General features: G+C 29.3%; 1 protein-coding gene and 1 pseudogene across 1 annotated transcript; one reads left to right on the forward strand and one right to left on the reverse strand.

Annotated features, from left to right (window-relative positions):
* Positions 1-531, reverse strand: LOC103498796 (auxin-responsive protein SAUR32). The gene has a single exon (XM_008461535.3). The coding sequence runs from the start codon at positions 343-345 to the stop codon at positions 40-42; it is 306 nt and encodes a 101-aa protein (XP_008459757.2). The 5' UTR covers positions 346-531; the 3' UTR covers positions 1-39.
* A 429-nt stretch (positions 532-960) lies between these two features.
* LOC127144099 (5S ribosomal RNA) lies at positions 961-1,080 on the forward strand (annotated as a pseudogene).
* Positions 1,081-15,604: the final 14,524 nt, after the last annotated feature.

The raw sequence follows: 15,604 nt of genomic DNA on the forward strand, positions 1-15,604 counted from the left end.
TTTTGTTTTGTTTTTTTTTTTTTTGACGAAAGATGAGATTCAAACCCTAAAACAAGGGACGTAGAGATGGTGATGATGATGATGATGAAACGAGGTTTCTCGATCGATCAAGGCTTGAACATACCTAAATTGTTCCACATGACAAGGAATGGTGATGGTTCCCTTTTGATCAAATCCATATTCATCCTCAGCTTCCTTAAGGAGTTGAATGAACAAAGGGTGATTGAAATACAAGACAGGCACTACAAATCTTTGCTTCTCTTCACTTTCATGACCAACTTTGATTGCCAAACAACCCTTCGGAACATCCTTGAAACTCTCTTGGCTTCTTTCTCCACTCCCCATCTCTTTTTCTTTTTTTTTCTTTGAAGAATTTGGTAAGAAGAATTCTGAAATTGAATTGAAAATTAGAGAGGAAAAAGAATTAAATAAAGGGAAAAATGGGATGAGAAATTGAAAGAATTTTGAAGTGTTTGTGTGGAGAGGAGGAGGAGGAGGTTGGTGAGTTTTTTGCCATCACTTTTAATTCTTTTTGAAGCTTTGAAACGTAAAGCAATCCAAGGAGGATTTGATTATATATAGAGAGGATCGGAGAGAGAAAGTCCCGAGAAAGTTTTTTTCTTTTAATATGTAATTATGACAAAATCCTGTTTTAAAATATAAAATTATTAAAATATACTTACAAATATATTAAAATTTTATAGTCTAACGGTAATAGAGATGATGATAGACATGATAGCAGTAGACCTTAAACTCCATATCAATAACACAAATCTATTGAAATTAGCACTTTTCAAAATAAATATAAAGATCAAAATCAATCTTTAAAAAGTACAAAAGATATATTTTTTTCACGATACCTAACTGAGAGGGAATCCAATTTCTAACTTTTTGTGATATTAATCAAAATTAAAATCTCAAAAATATCAAAGTAGCATATTTGATAAATTGTTCAATTAGGGGTGCGATCATACCAGCACTAATGCATCAGATCCTATCAGAACTTCATTCTTAAGTGTGCTTGAGGTGAGAGTAGTATTAAGTAGGGTGACCACTTGGGAAGTACTCGTGTTGCACCCTTAAAAAAATTGTTCAATTAAATTAAAGTTGTGTAAGAAAACGTTTAAAATTGTTTTTCAAATATCCAAAATTAACTAACGTATTTGTTTTGAAACTTCAGATACAGCATAGAATTTCACACGTCTAAATGTAAAATATATTTTATCCCTACTTTTAATGGGTCTTTTGTCAGTACGTAATGGGCAGATTTTTTTTCCTTTCTTTTCTTTTTCACAAAGGGTTGAAATTAAAGAAATTAGAAAAAGAACTATAAAAGGATTCTTCATTATTCAAATACATTGGAACTATGTTTCATTCATAATTTCTTATAACTATTTCCCTATAACTAGATTTTGAATTATCTAATACATCAAAAAATTATTATTTTCCAAGTTATAGTTCAAAGGTTTCACTAATTAAAATAAACTCATCATCAAAAGTATACATTATGAATTTTTTTAGAATATTTCTTATATATTTATTCACAAACATTTTCCTCAAAATTCAATACACAAAATTTAGATGAATATGATCACTAGCACTCTAAAACAGATGGAAACTAATTATTATGTACAAGCTAGTTAAATATATATATATATATATGTATGTAATAAATAATTGGAGCAACCTAAAGTTATGAAGCATAGGAAGAAATTTGTAGGTATGTCCATAGGAAGGCCAAATTTGGGGGACAGCCAATAGCATATCATGAACATGTCCATACACATATCAAGATGTGTCCAACTTTTGTTATGTGTGTGTGGTTGTCAATAAAAACCTTTATTTCATATTGTCCCTACCTTTACTTATTCTCATCACTATTTGAACTCATTTTGATATTATGCACAGCTAAGTTCAACATCATTGCTCTTTGTGTGTGTATATTTTAACAATAGATTTAGAACAATTCAGTACTCAAACAATTTTATGTTAGGAAGTTAGAAAACATAGTTCCACCTGTCAAGGAGAGAGATTTATCTTCAAAATATATTAGTGAGAAAAAAGTCTCTCTTTCATCTTATGTTAGGAAACCAAAAGCAAATAAAGTTATACAAACCAAAGAAACTAATTAGTTGTTACTTAAAATTTCGAAGTATAGAAAACTGTAATGTTACATATTAAAATTCGAAAACTAAATTTTTAAATTTTGAAAATAAATTTAACGACATGTTAATGGGTATGAACTAGTATTTTTAATCTCCATGTTATTAACATATGTTATATATAAAAAGGGAAATCAATAAACAATGTGAGTCTTCTTTAGTTCAACGATATACGAGAACATACAATTTTGAATGTTTGGCTATTTGATTGAAAAAATATATGTGTGGATCAAACTTAGCTATATTTAGTGTTACAAGTGTACGTTAGACATTGTCTTATTCAACTTTAGTATATGTCAATTACCATTGAATTATTATATTGATATTTTTTACCGTACTTGTCGCCTTTTTTTTGTGGGTTTTAAATTTTTCTTTTGATGTGCCAAGAACTTCAACTTAGAAATATGCTTTTTCCAATTACTTATACAAAATTTTTTCAAAAAAGATGATAGATATAGATATTGTATAGAAAATGGATAATTTGAGAATTTAATGAGTTGAATGGATGGGAGGTTGGATTTGTAAAGACCTAAAGGTCCCTTGTGGAGAAGTGAGAGCCCATTGTTTGGTAGTGTGTGCTCAAGTAAAGGGCTGCCTGCCTCTTTATCTTTGTCAAAGCCATGGAAAAGCTGGAGACTACAAAGGATTTCTCACAAATATTGGACTTTCCTTATGGACCCTTTCCCACTAGCATCAGTTTTTCTTTCTTTTAAACATCTTGGAGGGGACATTTGAAATAATTTGAGCTAATTTCTTTTAACAATTATGTCCCTCTAGGTCATGTCATTGAAAGGATAGTTTCGTATTTTGGACTGCATGAGTTGTTAGCGTGTGGTATCAATCAAAAGTTGTTATGTTCCCATCTAATTGAACAAGATCGATTAAGGAACGAACATTTTTCGTTCTAAGTGTCATATGAGTTATTATAACGGCTTTATATTGTCAGTCGAATAAAATTGTAACAATTTCTTGAATGTCAAGTAAAAATTTATAATAATATAAAGAAATTTACCAAGAAAAAATATAGTTTAATTGACGATATAATGTTTATACTATCAACCTCGAAGTTAGAAGTTTGATTCCTCCACCCTACATATCGTAAAAAAATCATTTATTTGTTGGGATGTTACCATCTCTTTGCCGATAAATTATAAATATAGAAACTTCAATAACACAAAAAGATGAAAATCAAGTGGAAGCCATGAAATTGTCACGTTGTGAGATATGAAAAGAATAAAGACCTTTAATATTATCAATGGTTATTTTATATATACTAATCTCTTTCAACGTATAGTTGCTTTGTATAAACATCGTTAAGCCTACAACTATCATCATAAATGTAATTTCTCTAAGTTTATGTCAAACTTGGACTAGTTGGATTACGGAAATGACTTTTTTTTTTTTAAATTAAACTGTTTAAAATGAATTCCAAATACATCCTTAAATTTGAAGAAAATTAATTTAATATTTGGTCTTAAGTGAGTTTTTAAAAGTTCCAATCAAATAAAAGACTTTTTAATTTGATCGTATTCTAAGTTTGCAAAGCCTCCTAGTTGAGATATCTCAGTATACCACTTGGTCTCTTCTCGAGGTCCCATTTAATTACAAGTCCCGGGGAGTGAAGTTTAAGTCCCCTCAACTTCATGTTTTTTATATAATATATATACACACTATCGGTTGCCAGTTTTGTGGTAGCTTAGTATATAACAGATCCATCTTCTTGCCTCATAGGACCTATGTTTAAGTTCTACTTTATATATATATAAAAAGCTCCCTTCACGTCTCTCTTCTCTTTGGTAATTTGTTAAAAAAATTATAGGGCTTGTTTAATTGGGTGCACACAACACGATTCAACTAACAAACAGAGGTAGGGCATTCCTCACAATAAATTCTCAGATTGGGCCATGCAAATAGTTGTGTTCTAAATTCACCATTTAATGTAAGAAGGCATCTTTAATGTGGAGTTGGTAAATGCTCCGATTGTGAGAGAGTCATTTTAATTGTGTAACCCAAATAGATGAAGACTTGATGATTGGGAGTAAAAGGTTTTGACATTCTGAGTTGTGTGGTTGATGAAATTGTAACGACCCAACTCTTTATACTAAGCTGAGGTCGTTACTAAAACGGAAACGATGACAAGGACACTTTTTGGAACGAGGGAAGAATAAATTTTTCATTAAAAACGGAATATTAAAACACTGAAACATAAACGCGGAAGCAAAACTGAGTCCCTATATGGCATGTCACGGATCCTTCTTTGTCGCTCGCCAGCTTTCCTCTACCTTTACCTTCGCCTGAAATGTTAAACATAGAAAGAGTGAGTATAAACATATACTCAGTAAGGGACCTACTACTAGTCCCGCTAGGTGTCTGTTAACTTCCCATTAGAGTCCTGAAAATGGTACCCAATCTCTGGCACGTTCCCGAACACGTGCAACATGCGCTCCCGTAGGAACGAAAATCTGGTCTTCGGTGTCCCGAGGGAGCACCTAGGACATGCTGGTCTGTAGTGAACCCGAGGGTAACACTAAGACAATCGGGATGCGAGGACCCCGTCGAATCACTCGAATCATATCTATATCCATGCTAGACTGGCGTCCCGTCGAACCACACAGTCCTAAATAGGTGGTGATCCCGAAGGACACCCATGCAGGTACGACTCTAATAGACAAAGTTAACAGAACACCCTATCCATAGCATGTAGCATAACATAACATCATAACATGGCATGAGTATTAATCTTAACGTCCTTAATCATGTGATTAATATATCATGCATTAACAATCATCAACAGTCATCAACAGCATACTACCGGTCATTAACATAACATCGGTCATCATCATCAATCATCAACATAATAATCTCAGTCATCATCATCAACATCAACTATCATCATAATCTCAGTATAATCATTATCATCAAATTATGCATTTTAGCTACCATCAATGCATAATCATAATTACATGCGGTCTCTTGAATTCAGTTCGAAGGTCTAGTAGGAGAATCTCTTACCTGGAGATTTTAGCCAAACAAAGGTAGTTCCTAGTTGACAGTAAAAAAACAAAAAAAAAAAAAAAAAAAAAAAAAAAAAAAAAACAAAAAAAAAAAAAAAATCCAATTAGCAATTGGCTAACATCCAAAAATTCTCCCAAATTAATTAACTTTCTAAAAAAAGGGTTGAAACCAATTCAACCTTGATTGGGAAAAATCCAAGATTTAAATCTTAAAAAGTTTAGCCAATTGAACCTTTAAAGAAACCTCAAATAGATCCAAAATTAAATTAATAAAATATTAATTTAATTTTATTTGCTTACCAAGGTTACTCAAATGGAGGTTGAAAAATCCTCTTATCCTTGATGAAAAATTCATCACTTTAAATCCTCAAGCGACAGCAGAGGGTTATCTTAGAGAAGAAGATAAAGAACCTTTTTCTTTTTCATTTATTTCCATCTTAAGCATTACAATGCTATTTATAGACCCAAATAATAACAATAATAATAATTATTATTATTATTTCCTTTTCCTTTTCCTTTTAGGATATATATATATATATAATACCAAAAAAATATACATATATCTTTATTCCCATTATCTTTCCTAAATCAATGCCTTAATCTTAGGCATTTATAACCATTAGTAATAATAATAATACTTTTTTATTATCATTATTTTTCTCTCACCAAAATCTACAATAAATATATATTTATTTAAACCATTATTCTCTCTTATAAATATATATCTTTTTCGTCCAATCAAAATCAATCATCTCTCTCTTCATGAATTATTTTCTTTTCCAAATAAATATAATTATATTCCATAATATAATTAACTACACTTTTCCAAATTATTAATTAAATATATATATCCATATATATATACTCAATTAATTACAATTCCACCAAAACTAACTTTTCCCTCCAAAATCTCAAATTAACTTAAGTCCTCAATTAATTTAATCAATCAAATCTTTTCTAATAAATCACTTATAACTTCCAACATGAATTATCTTAACTCAACCATAACAACTTCACTCCATAAACAATATTTATCTTTCTACAGAATAATTAATTATCATCCACAATAATTAATTATTATTTACCTTTCTTCCAAAATAATTAATTATCTTCCACAATAATTAATTATTATTTATCTTCTCCAAAAATAATTAATTATCTTTCACAATAATTAATTATTATTTATCTTTCTCCAAAAATAATTATTAATTATCTTCCACAATAATTAATTATTATTTATCTTTCTCCAAAATAATTATTAATTATCTTCCACAATAATTAATTATTATTTATCTTTCTCCAAAATAATTATCCTTTTACAAATAATTATACTTTCCCAAAATATAATTATTTTACTTTTTCTCCCTTACCAAATATCTTTTCTCCAAAATACAATTACCTTTTCCTTAAATAGTTATATTTTAACAAATATAAATATCTTTTCCTTTAACATAATAATTATATGTATATAACTTTCAACATGAATTATCTTAACCCAACCATAACAACTCCACTCCATAATCAAGATTTATCTTTCTACAGAATAATTAATTATTTCCCACAATAATTAATTATTATTTATCTTCCTCCAAAATAATTAATTATCTTCTACAATAATTAATTATTATTTATCTTTCTCCAAAATAATTAATTATCTTCCACAATAATTAATTATTATTTATCTTCTCCAAAGTAATTAATTATCCTTTTACAAATAATTATATTTTTCCAAAATATAATTATTTTACTTTTTCTCCTTTAATAAATATCCTTTCTCCAAAATACAACTATCTTTTCCTTAAATAATTATATTTCAACAAATATAATTATCTTTTCCTTTAACATAATAATTATATATATATTTCCACGTATACATATAATTATCAAATCTCCAACAAACTTTCCACCCTACGGTTTAATTAAATAACGTCCATAATTATTTAATTAAATTCAACTTCAACAACACTAAAATCCACAACTTTACTTAATCCTCTTAACCTACCATTTAATAAAAACTCAACAAACACCACGTGTCAAAACCTCTAATTAATTAAATATTCATCCAAGAAATATTTAATTAATTTTAATTCCCACTTAAATCAAATAATTCTCATTAAATGGATTCAAAATAACGCCCAATAAATTAAATCTAGATAAACAAAATTAAGATAACTGACTCCAAAATTATCTAAATTTTTGGGGCGTTACAATCTTCCCTCCTTTAACAACTTTCGTCCTCGAAAGTTCTAATCTTTGAACAACTTGGGATACTTGGCTCTCACGTCTTAATTAATAACAAATTCTACCGAATTCCAAAATCTTTAATTAAATATACACACCCATGTATATATATTTAATTAATCCAACACAAAACAACCGAATATATTCCTTAACTTTGAAGTCCACTTAATGTAATACCCATAATAAGTTCCTTAAATTTATTGGGTGTTACAATCTTCCCTCGCTAAGAAACTTTCGTCCTCGAAAGTTTTAGTCCTTGAACAATTTCGAGTATCGAGCTCCCTTGTCATACTCTTGTTCCTAAGTAGCATTGTCAACTTGGTAACTTTGCCATAATATTTTCCTAAGTGCAACTCTCATGTTGCGCAATGCTTTACTTCACTTGACAAAATATTACTTTTCTCAAACACTTTTCTTTCCTTTACACTTATCCAAGTAAAACTTAATTCATAAACCTTCAAAAACTACGTTCTATTTTCCAACTTCAAACTTCGACCAAAAAGGTATTCTCCACCATTTAGAAATCTTTAGAAGTCACTAATTTCTCTTTTCTTGTTTGATAAAGTTCAAACTCATGTCCAACTATTGCTTTCTTTAATGACATCAACTTAACTAGTTATTCTAAAGAAATTCGTTATTTCATCACTTGTACTTTAAACTAGCTGTAACTTATCCTTCATGGTAAACTCAAAAACAGTTTCTTGAAGTCTCACCAAAATAACTATGCACTAAAGTTTGCTTTGTTCCTTCTCCAGCAACTCCATTCTAAACACAATCAAATGTGCTTGATATACTTGAACTTAACCATGCCTTTAGTTTCCTTTAAAACCACCAACATAACTAATGTCTTAGATATCCAGTCACAAAGCAGTTCATCACGCTGAACACGTCCAACTCTTTTGCCTACTCAATCACCCCTTTGAGCACCTCTACGTGGCAACATTTTTCTTAAACTTCAACACCAAAACCATCACCATTTAAATCATAACATTCATGCAGTTCTAGTTTAATACAGGCAAGGTCACGTGCATATTCATAATCATGTATCATAAAATACATACCTGGCGAGTGACGAAGGACCGTAATAGCCATATATAGAGACAAAATCAGAGACTCACATCGTAAGTTAGTCTACAGAACCTAAAAGCTGACGCTCTGATACCAACTGTAACGACCCAACTCTTTATACTAAGCTGAGGTCGTTACTAAAAAGAAACAATGACAAGGACACTTTTTGGAACGAGGGAAGAATAAATTTTTCATTAAAAACGGAATATTAAAACACTGAAACATAAACGCGGAAGCAAAACTGAGTCCCTATATGGCATGTCACGGATCCTTCTTTGTCGCTCGCCAGCTTTCCTCTACCTTTACCTTCGCCTGAAATGTTAAACATAGAAAGAGTGAGTATAAACATATACTCAGTAAGGGACCTACTACTAGTCCCGCTAGGTGTCTGTTAACTTCCCATTAGAGTCCTGAAAATGGTACCCAATCTCTGGCACGTTCCCGAACACGTGCAACATGCGCTCCCGTAGGAACGAAAATCTGGTCTTCGGTGTCCCGAGGGAGCACCTAGGACATGCTGGTCTGTAGTGAACCCGAGGGTAACACTAAGACAATCGGGATGCGAGGACCCCGTCGAATCACTCGAATCATATCTATATCCATGCTAGACTGGCGTCCCGTCGAACCACACAGTCCTAAATAGGTGGTGATCCCGAAGGACACCCATGCAGGTACGACTCTAATAGACAAAGTTAACAGAACACCCTATCCATAGCATGTAGCATAACATAACATCATAACATGGCATGAGTATTAATCTTAACGTCCTTAATCATGTGATTAATATATCATGCATTAACAATCATCAACAGTCATCAACAGCATACTACCGGTCATTAACATAACATCGGTCATCATCATCAATCATCAACATAATAATCTCAGTCATCATCATCAACATCAACTATCATCATAATCTCAGTATAATCATTATCATCAAATTATGCATTTTAGCTACCATCAATGCATAATCATAATTACATGCGGTCTCTTGAATTCAGTTCGAAGGTCTAGTAGGAGAATCTCTTACCTGGAGATTTTAGCCAAACAAAGGTAGTTCCTAGTTGACAGTAAAAATTCTCCAATTAACTTGATCCTAATCATAAAAGGAAAACTTAGTATCTTAATTAATGAAATTAGCAATTGGCTAACATCCAAAAATTCTCCCAAATTAATTAACTTTCTAAAAAAAGGGTTGAAACCAATTCAACCTTGATTGGGAAAAATCCAAGATTTAAATCTTAAAAAGTTTAGCCAATTGAACCTTTAAAGAAACCTCAAATAGATCCAAAATTAAATTAATAAAATATTAATTTAATTTTATTTGCTTACCAAGGTTACTCAAATGGAGGTTGAAAAATCCTCTTATCCTTGATGAAAAATTCATCACTTTAAATCCTCAAGCTTCCAAAGAGACCAATCTTAACTTCAACTGAGGCGGCGACAGCAGAGGGTTATCTTAGAGAAGAAGATAAAGAACCTTTTTCTTTTTCATTTATTTCCATCTTAAGCATTACAATGCTATTTATAGACCCAAATAATAACAATAATAATAATTATTATTATTATTTCCTTTTCCTTTTCCTTTTAGGATATATATATATATATAATACCAAAAAAATATACATATATCTTTATTCCCATTATCTTTCCTAAATCAATGCCTTAATCTTAGGCATTTATAACCATTAGTAATAATAATAATACTTTTTTATTATCATTATTTTTCTCTCACCAAAATCTACAATAAATATATATTTATTTAAACCATTATTCTCTCTTATAAATATATATCTTTTTCGTCCAATCAAAATCAATCATCTCTCTCTTCATGAATTATTTTCTTTTCCAAATAAATATAATTATATTCCATAATATAATTAACTACACTTTTCCAAATTATTAATTAAATATATATATCCATATATATATACTCAATTAATTACAATTCCACCAAAACTAACTTTTCCCTCCAAAATCTCAAATTAACTTAAGTCCTCAATTAATTTAATCAATCAAATCTTTTCTAATAAATCACTTATAACTTCCAACATGAATTATCTTAACTCAACCATAACAACTTCACTCCATAAACAATATTTATCTTTCTACAGAATAATTAATTATCATCCACAATAATTAATTATTATTTACCTTTCTTCCAAAATAATTAATTATCTTCCACAATAATTAATTATTATTTATCTTCTCCAAAAATAATTAATTATCTTTCACAATAATTAATTATTATTTATCTTTCTCCAAAAATAATTATTAATTATCTTCCACAATAATTAATTATTATTTATCTTTCTCCAAAATAATTATTAATTATCTTCCACAATAATTAATTATTATTTATCTTTCTCCAAAATAATTATCCTTTTACAAATAATTATACTTTCCCAAAATATAATTATTTTACTTTTTCTCCCTTACCAAATATCTTTTCTCCAAAATACAATTACCTTTTCCTTAAATAGTTATATTTTAACAAATATAAATATCTTTTCCTTTAACATAATAATTATATGTATATAACTTTCAACATGAATTATCTTAACCCAACCATAACAACTCCACTCCATAATCAAGATTTATCTTTCTACAGAATAATTAATTATTTCCCACAATAATTAATTATTATTTATCTTCCTCCAAAATAATTAATTATCTTCTACAATAATTAATTATTATTTATCTTTCTCCAAAATAATTAATTATTATTTATCTTTCTCCAAAATAATTAATTATCTTCCACAATAATTAATTATTATTTATCTTCTCCAAAGTAATTAATTATCCTTTTACAAATAATTATATTTTTCCAAAATATAATTATTTTACTTTTTCTCCTTTAATAAATATCCTTTCTCCAAAATACAACTATCTTTTCCTTAAATAATTATATTTCAACAAATATAATTATCTTTTCCTTTAACATAATAATTATATATATATTTCCACGTATACATATAATTATCAAATCTCCAACAAACTTTCCACCCTACGGTTTAATTAAATAACGTCCATAATTATTTAATTAAATTCAACTTCAACAACACTAAAATCCACAACTTTACTTAATCCTCTTAACCTACCATTTAATAAAAACTCAACAAACACCACGTGTCAAAACCTCTAATTAATTAAATATTCATCCAAGAAATATTTAATTAATTTTAATTCCCACTTAAATCAAATAATTCTCATTAAATGGATTCAAAATAACGCCCAATAAATTAAATCTAGATAAACAAAATTAAGATAACTGACTCCAAAATTATCTAAATTTTTGGGGCGTTACAGAAATCCTTTAACAGTCCGTCATGTCATACGGGTGCTAGACACTACTCACTAATATGGGTGTGTTTTAGTTGAAAGATCCACTTTCTTTATTCACGAAATTATATGACTTTTTTTATACGAATTAAAATTTATTTTAACGTAGAAGCACCTTTAGTGTCTTCGCCATATTCCAATCCAAAAGCCGCTTAAAGATAAAATTTAGGAAAAGAAAAATTATAGACAAAGGAAGGATAGGTGGGAGGAAAAGCCTTCTTCTAGCTCTCGGAGGTACATATTCCACAAGCCTTCCAACTAGAATCTGATTTTGAGACTGTTCGGAACACATTAGATCTCTTCGTTGGTTTTTGGTGCCCTTGATCAAAGCTCTTCTCAAGCTACCTGTCTAGAATTTCCTGAATCTCGAACTCTACAGCTTTATTTAATTCCCTTCTTCTCTTCTACACTTTTGGTTTTGCTTCCTACTTATTTCTTGATATATTCAAGAAACCAGTATATGACATCTTTAATGAAACCGGTATACAACGAAGAAGCTATGTGTTAACTTAGTTAGGATTTCTGGATACACCTACTAACACTTGGTCTCGTATTTTTTTCTTTTAAAAAGAAAGGATAAAATTCATATACAAGTAAATGATAGATTACAGAAAAGCTTTCCCAGTATAGAGCAATGGCAGAAGCATAATAGTTTCTAAGCAAAAGAGCTTCAGTACACCAAAAGGGTCGCCAGAAATATAATTTCTTCCCACAAATGCATAAGAAAGGTATGGTTGTTCTGCTCAATCCAAAGGCTCCAAAGTACTCCAGCTCCTATAAGAAATATTACTCCAGAGGACTCCCTTTTGAGAATTTTGCGCATTGGACCAAAGTCCATGTATTGTTTTTCTTTTTTTCTTTTTTCTTTTTTTATCAAGTAGTGGAGACATTTCTTGGGGCATAGCCTGTGGAGAACTTCTTTTGATGAAACCCAGGTTTAGAGAACTAACTAAGAAACTTGTGACCATGATCGAGCAAAGAAGTTGCAAACTTTAGGCCTTCAATATTTCATTCTTAATTACTCATTTTTATGCATTTAGTAGTGATCAGTAAAGATAGAGCAGAGGAGGAATAATATAATAATGTTGTCATTGGTGCAGTATAGATTCAACATAAAAAACTTATATGCATGCAAGGTGAGACTTGGTTGGATATTGAACCATTTTTATACTATACTAAACAAGAGGCAAATAAAATACTAGGAGTTGAGGATTTAGTTCTATATTGTTATTATAGTTATTTCACAAGAATTTTTCTAGAAGAAATTGGAAACGTCTTTGGTGGAAAATTCATATTCAACGAGCTACGTCCAAAAACTTTGAGGAATCGATATAGGTCTGGTTTAATTACTGTCATGAATTCTTCTCAAAGATGAGATATTATTTAGCACATTAGTGTAGGATATGTCTATTTATGAGATATGTACTACCTATAAAGTAATGGGCACAGAAGCCTGAGTTAATAAAGTTAAACTCATCACTACTATTATGTACATGTGTTTTCCTTTCCACAATTCTACTTCGTTCACTAGTGTGTGTGTAGGGATGGGTGTCGAAATTAATCACTTTTTCTTTTAGGTAAAGTAAAAACATTTGAAACTCGTCCTTCTTAATTTACTTGAAATGTTTTGATTTTCATCATCTTAAACTTGATTTCAGTCAGCCCTTTGAAAATGGTCAAAGGGGAAAGTTTCTAACTTTAGTTCCAAGGATAAATAATGGGTCAACACATTGTGCTAATTAAGTGAATTATTGCTAAAAGAAGTATGTACCAATGGCAATATATTTTGACACATTATTAGGCCATTATAATATATGTCAAGTTTTTCATGTAAATATCAATATTTTCGTCGATATTTACACATTTTCATTAACTCAACATTAACACGAGGGATGAATAGATAAGGAAAAAAAAGAGATAACTGAATCTTTGTTGTTGTCATGAAATCATATCATATCTCACCTATCATATTAATTTACAAAGCCCCAAAATATGTTGGTTTGTAAGAATCAAGACAATTCAAGTCTTTTCTAAACACAATGCTTATTGTTCTTATTTGGCTAGTTATACATATAGTCAGAAGTAATTTTGAATATTTTCTTTAGAAAATAATTTGAAATGCTTTAGTTTTCTGTAAGAGAAAGTACTTCCAATTAATGTTTCTTCTTTCAAAAGTCATCTCAAATATAAACTTTCAAATTAAACAATTTGAACCCAAAAAAAAAAACTTAAATTTCGATAATCTCCCCAGTAAACTAGAAGAAAATATAAATGAAAGCCTCCTAATTAAGTCTTACCACCATGTTGATCTTGATGGGTGCTCTTAATTGTTGGGTAAGCTTGATTTCAAATTTGTATATAAACCCACTTCAAACCACTAAATAAATATATGCAATTTTCAAATATATTCAAATTGATCTGAAATTTAAATAAAAAGAATTATAAAAAAAACCTTATGTGTGGTAAGAAGTTAGGAATGTTCCTGAGGAATTATTTTGAGAAACTTCACAACAGAAAACAATCAAATTAACAATTATACAAAATTTAAAATAATTAATCTATTTAATTGAAGAAAATGATTATCACCAACAATCTCTTATCTTTATATATTAACAATAATCAATGAAAATAAAATTTTCCCTAAAGAGTAATACTTTGTCATATAGCAATTTTATAATGAGTGTATTTTGAACCTCCATCATGTCCACAATGTATATAAAAATATCTGAATACCTAAATGAGATATCTGAATGTATACTTCATTGATCACTCCATCTTTAATCACTTTTTAAAGAGAAAAAATGTATTGAAAAAATAAAAACAAAATTCTTCTTAACATATTTACAAATTTTAAGTAGTTTTTTTTTTCTTTTTTTTTTTTTATCTCTGAAGTAATACTAGGAAAAGATTTGGTGCAAACCCCAATACTAATTACTTTTTCTCTCCATTTCACGTGTTTATAGTCAACAATGGTAAATTACAAGCTAATATATATAAGCAATAGACGTGAGAATCTAGGGCATATATCAATAGAAAAAGGCTATAGAATTTCCATTAATCAATTCATTTAAAAATTTTGGTCAAGTAACCCAATATAATATACACAAAGAGAGGAAAATTCCACAAGGTTATAGTAATTGGCTTTAGATATATCAAAAAACTTCGAAAAGAGAACAAGGAGAGAATACAATGCTTTTTTACACTAAGCTTCATAAACCCGAACTCTCACAACCGCTAATTAATATTTGACTACTTGAACTACAAAATCGAAAACCCTAATGACCATCATATAGACAACTTGATCATCGACGTAAATCGATCCATTCCTTGAAAAAGAGATAAAGCAAAACCCTAATCTTTACAAGGATCAAAATGTAGATCTGTGTTAAGAATTTTATTTCCTAATACACCTTGAAAGAGATATATGTTTTAAAAGAAAAGAAACCCACAACTTAATCATCCATTATTTGTTATTGAATTGAAATTAAAGTCCCATCAACTTTTTTACTTGATTGATCTAATCAACTCACCAACACCAAGACATGCAAGAAGAGAGAGAAAATTATTCAAAAGTTTATTAGAAGAACAAGAAGAAGAATAGATCTAAAATAGGCACAAAAAAGGGGAAGTGAAAAAATTAAAGAAGATCAACAAGAGAAAAATTAAATTTAAAAAAAAAAAAAAAAAGACAGAGAAACAAGATAATGAGCTGATGATGAAGGGGAAAAAAATGAAATCATTACAGGATCTAAGATTAGAAGAAAGAACCAATCATGA

The sequence above is a fragment of the Cucumis melo genome, chromosome 11 (assembly GCF_025177605.1).
Source record: "Cucumis melo cultivar AY chromosome 11, USDA_Cmelo_AY_1.0, whole genome shotgun sequence".
NCBI lineage: Eukaryota > Viridiplantae > Streptophyta > Magnoliopsida > Cucurbitales > Cucurbitaceae > Cucumis > Cucumis melo.